We start from the raw sequence: 12,447 nt of genomic DNA on the forward strand, positions 1-12,447 counted from the left end.
CTGATCATCCAAGTCTGTGATCTGACATTACAGGGAACAGCGTACTGCGTCTGGCATCAAGTCGTTCTGGTTTGGACTCTGTCCCATCTACAGACCTCTGACACCCTTGGGGTGCTAATTTTTCCAAGTGAAGAGATGTGATTAGGTTATGTGATTTCTATGTCCTTCGAGCTCTAACAGCTTGAGTCTATGAAACCATTTGCATGTAATTTATAGCTCATCTTAAAACAACGATAAAACACAACTTGCTCTGAACACTAGGTTTTTCTTCCAAAAACCCTGATTTCTAAAGTGAAACCCACCAATATGGTTTCAGATGCTCTTCATACTCAAATAACAGGATGTATGGCCTCGATCCCTGATCTAGTGTAATTCCAAGTACAAGGGGAGATAAACCCACTGTTCTCGAGAACACCGACACACCATGCCATGGCAAACCCTCTACAGGCACTGATCTTGAGGTCTTCTATGTTGGAGGACAACCACAGACTGGGGTGTTGCTTATATTTTCAAAACAAAGAAGCGGGTACACTAGTCTTGGAATGGAGTCACTTCATATTAGGATCTGGCTTCATTTATTGGGTCAAATAACTTTCTGATCTCAAAGAGGTCAGAGGAAGCACACAGGCCTAAGTGAGGGCGGGGCTGACTCACTGGTAAGATGTCCTCATTTCAGTCTTTCCTGTAGCTGAGCTGCTTGCCTGGTCACTGCCCCACTACTCACTTGTTCATTTAAACCTTGGCTCCAGTTCAGGAGTTCTGTCTAGCCTTCACCATCTGACTCCAGCCTTCTTGCTCACCTCTGGCCCATGGGCCTCTCCTGGGTCAAGCCTTTATTTCTAGTCTGGTCTTTCCTTGGCTCTCCTGAGCCGGCTTCCTGCTCTATTTCCATAATCCCTTACCACCCACGGGTGGCTCATAGGGTGGAAGCCAGCCCAGGACAGAGAAGCCTGGGGCCAGCTGAGGGATGGGGCCTGCTTTCTCCAATGCAGCTTACTAGCCGGGTGGTTCCATTCTGCCAGGCAGTGCTGAGAGCACCATTGTTCACTCTACTGACTCTGGAGAAACTGTGAGACTCTTTTCGCCCCCTCCCAGTTCATTCTACCACCTTGGCTTCCTTGGGGCTGCCATGAGTACCCGCCTTAATGAAGGACTAGTCAACACGCAGACCAATCAGAAGCGTGGCTCTCCTTCCAGAGGGGAAGCTCAAGGCTGACAGCAAAATCTAAGAAGTAGAGGCACAAATGCTGGAGGTCACCAAAGCAGAGACGCTGCTTGTACCAAAGAGCCAGTGTCTCTCACTGTGAAGGTGCTCAGGAACCTGAGCGCTTGTGTGGTCTGCCGCTTGTTCTCAGACATGGAATACACAACAGCTACGAGGCCTTGGTGGATCACTGAGTTCAAATCCTTAATTTACCAAAGGAGAAATTGAAGCCCAGGTCACTGTGACAAGATTGGAGTGTTCCAGCAGTCCCCATAAACTTCCCGCTCCAGTGAGCACAGGGCGTTCAAGAATTTAGCCAGCTTCTGTACCTTTCTGTCAATAGCAGCAGGGCTGGGAAAGAGCTGGAAAGCTTAGAATTGCTACCCTCTAAGCAGCTACATTCTGCAAATAAACTGGGGGGCAGTGAAGGGGGTCCCAGGGAGCAGGGCAGTGCAGACTGGGGAGCAGGCCCGTTCTACACATCCGCTTTGTAAGCAGAACTTGGGCACATTTTGGCCCACTAGTGGGTCAGTACTATTGGATTCTCACTGCTCCCTCCCTCCCATTCTCCTGTAAGGTACATGAAAGCCAGATTGAATGTGAATCAGGCTTTGCCGGTAAGAACAGGTAATTCAATCTTAAAGAGTTTATAGAACGCTATAAGGCTTAAAGAAAAACAAAAAGCTATGAGGCTAAGCAGATATGAAAAATAAAAGACACAGAAGTCTATCAATCAATGTCCTCCCATATTTTTAAATGCTGTATTTCATAAAGCTAGCCAGTAGCTTTTAAGTCTTAGTAGTAGTAATTACAGCAATTTAATATCTCTTTACCATTATGAAGAAAACATAACTTAATACATTGGAAGTAAAAGTCTAAAATGTCTCGTCTTGACCGTGAGGAATTGTTTAAGACTAGCTGAAGAAAGACTGATGTGAATTAAGTGGATGAATAAGAAACAAAAAGTAAGGCTAAGGAATATCCGGAAATTTTCTTATCAGTGAAATCTATTAGTCTAGAGAACAATGCCCCAAGGGAACCAGTGAAAGCCCAATCTTATGAGTCATTTAAAAGTGGAGTGGATTTGGCTATTGGAAGTATTCCAAGGGGAAAACTCTTGTACTGCGCAGGAAATGGACAACATGACCTAATGGGTTGCCGTTATGTTTAGCATCTTAGCATGTTCAACTTGTTCTTTGGATTTAACAAGGAAATATAAGAAGGGGTGTTGATGGGTCAGGAAGTGTAACAAAGTCTCTAACAACAGGCGCAGAAAGAGGGTCACAAAGTTAGGCTAACTTCACACACACGGGAAAACATGGTGTTAGTGGTAAAGTGACTGCTCAGGAAATACTGATGTAGCCCCGACTGGCCATTCTGGCATGGTCTTAAAATGCTGCCGCTGCTGCTGCTAAGTTGCTTCAGTCGTGTCCGACTCTGTGCGACCCCATAGACGGCAGCCTACCAGGCTCCCCCATCCCTGGGGTTCTCCAGGCAAGAACACTGGAGTGGGTTGCCATTTTCTTCTCCAACACGTGAAAGTGAAGTCGCTCAGTCGTGTCCGACCCTCAGCGACCCCCAGCGACCCCATGGACTGCAGCCTTCCAGGCTCCTCCGTCTTAAAATGTGACAGCGCTAAACCGCACCTTTGGTTTTACTCTTCATAATCCCACCCCTCTATCTGTTACTTTCAGTCTCAAAGATGACTTCATTCGATCTTCAGGGTTTCCCCTTTCACTTCCTTCGTTATTGTCCTTCCCTTACCACCTTATTTCTGTGTTCTTGGATGTCTCTTCACACACCCAATTCAAAAGCCAAACACTATTTATTTTTAAATTTGTTGTTTTATGGCAAGTTCTATCTTGGTCTAGTTGTTAAATTTACCATCATGACTTCCCCGGGTCTCAATTCTCTCAACTGTAAAATGGTGAAAATAAAACCTCTCTATTTACATCTCAAGTTGTCATAAAAAAACAAATAAGAGGATGGATGTGAAATGACCTTGAAATCTAAATCTATAGACATACAGGGTGTTACTGGTTACTTCCCATTTCAATGCCGCTCATCTTAGGTTTAAAAGGTTTTGTGGACATATCATTTTAATACTACCTAGTGTTGTATACTCCAATTCTAATACTCGAATATAACAGCTGCGAAAACAACAGGCACCAGAAACACACTCACTGAAAACAGCATTATATTAACACTGCAGAGGAGAGGGGTGGGGAGGACCGGAGGACCGGTTTCCCCCTGGGAATCACTAGTAGTGATTTGCTGCTTTCGGCCAATAAGTTGGTTTTGGCACAATTGAGGCAAGAAAGGAAAAAATTAGACTTCCTGAATATTCTACAGAAATGGAATCCTCACAGCACTGTAAATGATATGACCTCACTTCACAAGGCTCAGGGCTACAGAGCCAGTAAAAAACAGGGCTTGGATACAAACCCAGATTTGCCCAGTTCAAACTCTCTGCTGTACCATGTGGTACATTTGATTTTGTCACAAGTTAATTCTGTTTTACTCTATGAATGTAGGCTACTGATCTCACCAGGTGGTGTGCAGACAGTGTCACACAACCCAGACAATTAGGACGGAGTCAACACTCTGGACGCCATTGCAGGCGCTGCTTCACTGATGCTACAGATCACACTGTGGACACAGGCACCTGTGTTACAAGACGCCGGTGTTGAAATACACACTTTGTCCTCGCCATTCTGTGCACTGACTACTCCCCTCACCTTGATACAGCATCTACATCAAGCTAGAAAAATCCATGAATCCAACTTACAGATTCCATGTGCTTTAGTCAGGATTGATATAGATGGTTGGAGATTGTTAAGAGCATATCAGAAGCTATTTTTAATAAATAAACTAACTTAACATTAGCAACATTACTTCTACCAAAAACCTCGAAAGAAAGGAATTTCTGGCACACTATGGAGACTCAGACAAGTGCCACAGAAGCGGAACAGATAAAACCCTCAAGCCACAAGGTCTTTAACGACAACACAGGCTTTTAATAAATCTTGGTTCCAGTTTTTTCCACTAGTTTTGCTGTTGTTTTCCAGCTATCCAGACAATACTGACCCTCCCATATTTCCAGCGTGTTAGAAATTTATACTAACTGGCATTATAACTACAGCAAATTAGACTGCAGGAAGGCATGCTGTGCAACTCAAACACTAGATTTAGTTGGGTTACAAGGTCAACTGTAGGGAGTTTGTCAACAGAAAGAACCACGGTTTCCAACAATTTTCATCTCTCAGAACCACCTATATCCAACTGTTAAATCAGTTAAATGATAGGCAATTCTGTGACCTGCCAGAATTGTTAATTTGCTTCAGGGTTTATCATTGGCTTTCTAAAGTACATAAATTAGGGAGAACACACATCCTGTTATCCTCCCATTATTCTGCTATGAAAGATCATATGAAGAATATGGCTATGGTACACAGAAGCAATGGGAACTGCTTCCTAGGCCCATCTCTAGCCTCTCTTTCCCTGCCAAACTGAGTGGGCTCTACCAACTGGCAGAAGACTGAGAGGTGCTTGCATTTGAGGGGTGGGGAGTGCGGAGGGGCTGTTTCAATTTTATGTCTGCCTTTGATTTTTGAAACCAGGCTCTTGGCATGACTGCTGCTAAGTCGCTTCAGCTGTGTCCATCTCTGTGCGACCCCATATACGGCAGCCCACCAGGCTCCCCTGGACTGGGATTCTCCAGGCAAGGACACTGGAGTGGGTTGCCATTTCCTTCTCCAATGCATGAAAAGTGAAAAGTGAAAGTGGAGTTGCTCAGTCGTGTCCAACTCCTAGCAACCCCGTGGACTGCAGCCCATCAGGCTCCTCCGTCCCTGGGAGTTTCCAGGCAAGAGGACTGGAGTGGGTGCCAGTGCCTTCTCTGTCGGCATGACTACTACTACGTGTTTATGAACTTGAAGCTGTTGGCCCCTTAATGTGTATCCTTCCTCTTTGCTGGCTTTGGCTACTGGCCCAGAATATGGGGCAATGACCTTGACGACACAATTACAGTATAGAGGACAAAAGTTCAGGGCAACTAGAAAAAGTATTATTTAAGTAAAATCTTTTTTTTTCCTGCAAGTGGAACACAAGGAGACCATGGACTCTTCCTACCACCACCTGGATGAAAGCTTAATCAACTCATGACCGCACAGAGCTTGTCACACACATTAACCTTCTCAGTGCCCTGGAAGGCAGTCTTCTATTCCTCTGGCGCCCCCGGTAGCTTGGTTCATACACCCACCTGTTTGGCCTGATTGACGCAGCGCATGTACTGGCTGGCCAAAGCCGAGCAGCTGAGGGTCTGCTGGGTGTTCTGGCGGTAACACTGGAGAATCTGGGCCTGCAGATCAGCACAGACGGGGTGATACTCATACCGCCTGGAAACAAAAACAGGTACCACTGAGACAAATGGGCTTCAACCTGAATGAAGATCAAAGCTAAAAAATACATCAATATACAAATGTTGCAAATGAAAAAATAATAATTAAAAAAAACTTTGAGAAATAATTTTCTTTGACCTTTTAAGAAAGATATTCCACAAGATAAGTGACTACCATGAAATTCATTCTATTAACTGACACCCCCATGAGACTCTCTGGACAGAGCAGCATTCCCACCCAATCTAAAACGTGACTGCATGAATGGAGCCAGTTACTCTGCAGCCCAGCAGCCGGGTCGCCAACCTGGGAGCCTATGTTCTCTTCCGCTCCCACCTCCAGTGGGTCACAGAGCTGGAGACCCTGCAGTCCAGTCCTTTCTCCATACTCACTGTTGTTATATTAATTCTTAATCATTTATATCCTGGATTCAAGCCATGAATCTCTGTTCTCTCAGTCTCTTAGCTTTCACCCTCCACTCCTACTCTCCCAAAAGGTTCTTTCTCACAGCTGAGTCTAGACAGCATCTGCTTTCCAAATGAAATACATGTCAACAGGCAGGTCCATTGGGATCAGGTTCCTGCCTGCTTTTTCGCCTCAGTCCCCACCTTGTACAAGGTGCAGCCTGACCACATTCCTTCATGTCTTTGGTTCTTCAGGGTTTGGTTCTTCCACATCCCTTCACGTCTTTGCTCCATTGCTCTTGATTTTGGAAATGCTCTGCACCCAACCCTCACCCTTTTCTCTGTATCTGGAAAACCCCTGGTTTAGTTGCCAAGTCGAGTCCGACTCTCACGATCCCATGGACTGTAGCCTGCCAGGCTCCTCTGTCCATGGGATTCTCTAGGGAAGAATACTGGAGTGGGTTGCCATTTCCTTCTCCAGGAAAACACCTACCCATCTTCTAACACTTGAGCTAAGTACTGAAGTGTAATCTCTATATGGCTTTCACTAGCTCTCTCCATCCACAGTAGAGTCCATCATTCCCTTTATGACGACCCTCTCGCCTGTATTAACTTCTTTCACTGTGTACTTAACACTGACTGTGCTACAGTCAACTGTGACTTACTAGCATGCAAATCCCAGGTGAGGACTGCATCTTATTTTCTCTGTGATCTCAGCTATTGACATGGATCCCTCTTATAGAAGGCATGCAATAAACTGTTCAGAATAAATTGTTCAGAATGAGTGGACAGAAAATGTTTTTCATTTCCTGAGGTAAAATTTTACTAATTATACTTACAAACCTCAAGATTTTAGAGTGCTTTCAGTGAATATGCAGTACTAACATAAATGCTTCCAAAAAGCTGACAATACACACTTGAAAAATGGTAACAATAAATAAAATATACCAAATGGATTATACAAACAAAACTGAAATACTCTTGTAAAAATGGTAGAGGAACTTGGATTATAAGGAATAAATACACAGAAATTATCACTTTAGGGAGTCTGTTGTTTTTTTTTAATCAGTTTTGTTTAATACAAAAGGTTCTAGACTTTCTTATCAGTTCTTTTCTTGAAATTTAAATTTGTTATTTCCATAGTAATCTTGAAAATAGCATTATTTTAAATTTGACGGGTTCTAAAATACCCCTAGAGAATACGGGAGAAATATTTCTCATCAATAAGGAAAGCTCTGGGTGAAGATTTGTCTCCTCATTACTTTTATCCAACACTAAGCTAATATATATATATATATATATAGTTAGAATAGGAAACTGAAATGCAAACCACGTTACTGTCCCCTAAGGGAATTTACTCCTTACTACCCTCTGAAAAAGAAGACAGAGAGATAACATTGTACTTTTTCATTCATTACCTTACTGTTTTGCCAAATACCCAAGAACAGAATTTAAATCCAATCCCATCCTAGTTTTAAGATTCTCAAGTTCAGATGTCTGTGAATGTCTCTGGACACGGATTTCCTTAATCTCCTACCATGAACATCAGTATCTAAAAGGAGTCAGCTGTGCTTCAAAGGGTAGACGCAGACACGACTGACTGATTACAGCAAGACACACATCTGAACAAATAATAAAATAGGATTAAGCATCAGGTGAGCTGAGACAAGCACATGTACAACTAATGCTTCTAACAGTTGAAGAGGAAGCAGGGTTACATTCTATCCCAGTGTTGAGGACCAACATCCCTCCCACATACCTTGGATTTAAAGCAGGGGAAGGGAGATGGGCAAGAAGGCTAGAAGCACCCTCCCCATTAACATGCAGTAAAAGACCGAAAAGAATGAGCTGCCACATACTGCTCATCACAGGAAGATGCTAGAGTATTTTTCCCTTCTAAAAAAGACTATTCACAATAGTTCATTCATCAAATACTATGGGCTCCTTAGAATGGGGTTATTTAAGGTATAAGTAAGCATTTATCTTGGGTTTAGCTATTACTCCTGCAAGTTAAAGTCCATGAGTTATTTATGATTTGCAAGGTGTCAAAATATACTTTTATCACCAGAAATCAATACTACTCACTTCCAGGGCCCTAGATTTCCTGTATGGTAGTTAGGTCTGCGTGAGAGTGTATGTGTGTGCACATGCAAATGTAGACATTTTCTGAAATCCTTTCTGTATACATGTCAGCCTGTATTGATGATTAGATGACAGAATGGGGGAAAGAGAGGATGGGAATCAGTGTAATTATCTTCCAGTTCCTGGACTAGGCTCTGGTATATTTTGCTTGGATTAACCTGTAAGGGCAAAGCTCTGTCTCTGTATTGATCTGCAATGCTTGTTACGCTGCCCTAATGCACTGTTTTCACTTTGGGAAAATGCTAAATGAGATTACTGTCTAACATTAGAAGGCCATAAAACCCAAGCATGGCACCTTCCATTCAGGAAAAGAGTTTGAAAGTCATTTCCAATATGCATTATGGTAAACCCTCCGTAGAGTCATTGAGTCAGCAATTGATTTTTATTGACTGCTTCCATTCCTGCTGATGGAAAAAGCCACTATTAGGTAAAAATAACGCAAGGCAGAATTTCAAGATACCCAAGAAGGAAAATTAAATCTTAGCTGCAAGAGACATTTAAACAATTTAATTTCTTGATATGAAAAGATTAACAAAAATAAATAGTGAACAACAAAAGAGAAAGATGAAATATTTGGAGAACTCAAAACTATAAATAAAGAAGTGAGAGACAGAATAGTTATCCAAAAACATACTTAGCAAAAAGGAATTGGCAGAATAAAGTTGATACATGGAAATATATATTACTCAAAAAAAAAAAAATCCAGTTGAGTGAATCTGAAATTACTGGGGACTTTTGATAGATTCCGCCATCTGTCTCTCTACCCGTCTGTCCCTTCTGTACTCTTCAGTCCACTCCCAGTCTGCTGCCTGTCTCTTCCTTCTTTCTCACCAGCATGAGAAGCTGGGGCCAAGCCCTTCCCATTCCCACCCCACTTTACCCCCACGGTGGCACGTCAGGCCAAGGACCTCACTCATGGCATCCAACGGCAGAACTAGAGACCAGATATCTGGATAAAGAACAAAAGCCAAAGAAGCACTCTGGTAGGTAGTCTATAGCCAGTAACGTATCGATTTTTTTTTGGCTAATGTTTAACAAACACCAATATTCTTTGAAAAGGTGCCGGGGGCCAGCGTGAGGAACTCCGCCCATGGCAAAGGTCACGAGGAAGGAGGCTTGATCACGCCTTTGCCTATGCCAAGCCTCCTTCCTCATGACCTTTGCCATGGGCGGAGTTCCTCACGCTGGCCCCTGGCAAAAAGGTAGCTTAGAAAATACATCCAAGTATTTTTCTTATAACAATGACAGATCCATTGTAGAAACTTCGGGGCGGGGAGGGGAATCCCAGTTAAGGCTAAGTTCTTAAAATATCATAGTGATGGACAAAAATTATCACTACTGTTTCTGATCATTTCCTTCAAAGAGTTTCCTGTAACTTGGGAATTAACTGGTCAAAGAGAAATGAAGATACTTTGGTAAAAATGAAGTTGAGATAAACAAGCTGTATTCAGAACTCTCTTCTTAAGGCTCTGGCACAATACGTTTCTACCTGGTTATCTGTTTAGAGCTCTCTGCTGATCTGGCTGCTGCCTTTCCTACTTTCATGTCTTAGAAACTTCTTTGATGTGGGTCTGAGCTTTCTATTTCAAGGAAACTACTTACCTATCTTTTCAGTTCTAACATAAACCACAAGGATAATGAGGTAATTTCAGAGAAGGGAAAAAAATATGGAGATAGCCCTCCTCATGCCACTTAGAAGGCTCAAGAAGTCATATAACAGTGGGCAGGCACAACTCCTGAAGCTCTCAGGAACACAAAACCATTCTAAGTGCAGGGTGGATACGAGAATGGATACCAGGGTAGCAACCAGGCATCCTTCATGGGATCTGGTGGCCTCACAAAACGATTACCTATTACATTAAAAGCAGGTACACGACACATCTGGGGGGGGGGAACATTGAGTTCTAACTTCTGCAGCACGATGCAAAAGCTCTAACTGCAATTCTGTGCTAAAAATGTTTCACTAGATTGCTGAGTCCAGGGTCTTTCTGCCTTTCTTTCACAACACAAAACTAAAACTGCCAAGCATCTTGCCAATATTTAGTAATTGACTAATTTCTCTTATCATGTGTCATAAAGCTATCATAAATGTAATATAAAGGAAGTATTTATCTCAAATGTATTCATTATCTTCTATTAAGTTTTTTCATTTTTAATTTTACTTTAAATTACAATTGTTTTCAGAATAAAATGTAAACAGCCTCTTTCTAACAAAGCAAGATCTGAAAAACAACTCAATTTCAAGCTTTTCTGACATTCTTAATAACTGCTAACCATCTTTATTAATGATGTTTCTATCTGGGCTGTAATCAAATTTCTACAATTACAGTTTGGAAGCAGCTTAACATCTCCAAAAGCTGCTTGCTTTCTCTGCTTCAGTTTGTCTCCATATACATTTTGCTATAAAATCTTAAAAAGTAAAATAAAATAAAAAGACTTCTAAAAATATTTATTTTACAAAATGAACACTAGCTATGATGTTTGTCACCTCATCAAAAAAATTTTCTCTGCCCCATCAAAAGACCTACAAGCTGTGAATGAAGACACATCCAGGACCAAATGTGAAATCTGAATCTCCGAAGACTTCATCAGTGTGTAAATGAGACCAAGTCATCTTCAGTTCAGTTCAGTCGCTCAGTCGTGTCCGACTCTTTGCGAAATGACTTTTATTTGAAATATCTCAATAAGGCTTTAAGGCCAGGAAAAGCATCACCAGCACCATGATCATCACCGTCCTCATGATTATTTTGATTAAAATGTGGAAAATCTGACTTTATAAAATAATTTTCATTAGACAACTGAGAAAATGTTAATACTGAGCAGACACAATGCACTGCCCTTGGATTTCTTTTACTTTAAATACATGCATCTATATAGTACTTTGAACTCGTGTGTGTGTCTGTGTGTGTGTGTGTATGTTCAGTTGTGTCTGACTCTTTGTGACCCCATGGATTGTAGCTCGCCAGTCTCCTCTGTCCATGGTATTTCCCAGGCAAGAACACTGGAGTGGGTTGCCATTTCCTTCTCCAGGGGGTCTTCTCAACCCAGAGATCAAACCTGTGTTTCTTACATCTCCAGAATTGGCAGGCGGATTCTTTACCAACTGCGCCACCTAGGAAGCCCACTGCACTCATACCAACACAAATTAAAATTACATTAAGTTATTTTTACCTAGGGGGCTTTGTGAGTTATTTCCATTTCCCCAATCTTGCTACTTTAGAATATTCACTGCAATTGGCCTAAGGATGGAAAATAAGAGAGCTGTTTCTTTCATCTGTCTACTCAGTTTACTCCAACAAACACTGAGCCACGTTTATGAAGCATGCATTACACGCCACTCACCACGGTAGGCGCTGAATAAGACATGCCCCTTGCCTTCCACTGACTCCCAAACTGGGGGCGGGGGGCGGGGGAGGGCAGGCGCAGGGTTGGTGGCACAGGAGACAGAAGTACACAGAGTCTTATAATGAGAATGATAAGTTGTAAACAAAGTGCTAAACAGAGCTCTGGTTCTGAACGGAACAGAAACTGAACATACAGTGTTCCAGACAAGCGGACACCCATCACCAGTGAACAGGAAGTGAGGACTGGCCTTAGGATTCTCTTGAACTAACTTTCAAGCCAGCAGGAAGATCTGTCCATAGTACCTGGAATATAGAGACAAGCCCCAAGATAGAGAGAACAGACCTCCTTACACCGTGGGGATATGAATACACCGGCAACTCCAAGCCTTCTGGATGCTTCTGCTTTCTCTGAGAGCAAAGTTAAGTGCTTATGTTCATGACATCTGCCAGCACAGACGTGGTTTGGAGAGCTGGGAGTAGCCACGTACACAGTAAGGGCTTATAAATTCTGAGTTAAGTAGGGGATCCCCTGAAAATAACCAGAGGCCAGGAGCCCGGTTTCAGACCTGTCAACAATAAACAAATGTTTTATTTATTTATTGGAACCTGGAGAGAGGTTTCCAGTTGCTTCGTCTTGGTAGGAGGGCAGTGGTGGTAACTTTCAGAATTACTCAGCCTTCATCATATTCCCTACTTAGGGACTGCCTTCTGCAACCACAGAGAATGAAATGGCAACCCGCTCCAGTGTCCTTGCCTGGAGAATCCCATGGACAGAGGAGTCTGGTGGGCTGCAGACCATGGAGTTGCAAAGAGTCGAGCATGACGGACTGGCTAACACTTCTGCAACCACTCTACTGCGTTACTACTTCATATGGCCAGGAAGGAGATGAATGGATAAACTGGTCCTAGATCAAGGCCCAGATATGGAGGCAGGAGGGAGATAGGAGGAGCTGGAA

The 12,447-nt window shown here is 42.7% G+C and overlaps 1 protein-coding gene across 1 annotated transcript in view; it reads right to left on the minus strand.

The window, feature by feature from the left end:
* Nucleotides 1-12,447, minus strand: part of CHCHD3 (coiled-coil-helix-coiled-coil-helix domain containing 3) — a 285,117-nt gene that overhangs the window by 9,629 nt on the left and 263,041 nt on the right. The window contains exon 7 of the mRNA XM_040259657.1: nucleotides 5,466-5,601. Within this exon, the coding sequence (XP_040115591.1) occupies nucleotides 5,466-5,601 (136 nt within the window). The remainder of the gene's footprint in view (nucleotides 1-5,465; nucleotides 5,602-12,447) is intronic.

This window comes from Oryx dammah, unplaced genomic scaffold (genome assembly GCF_014754425.2).
Source record: "Oryx dammah isolate SB20612 unplaced genomic scaffold, SCBI_Odam_1.1 HiC_scaffold_18, whole genome shotgun sequence".
NCBI classification, from domain to species: Eukaryota; Metazoa; Chordata; class Mammalia; order Artiodactyla; family Bovidae; genus Oryx; species Oryx dammah.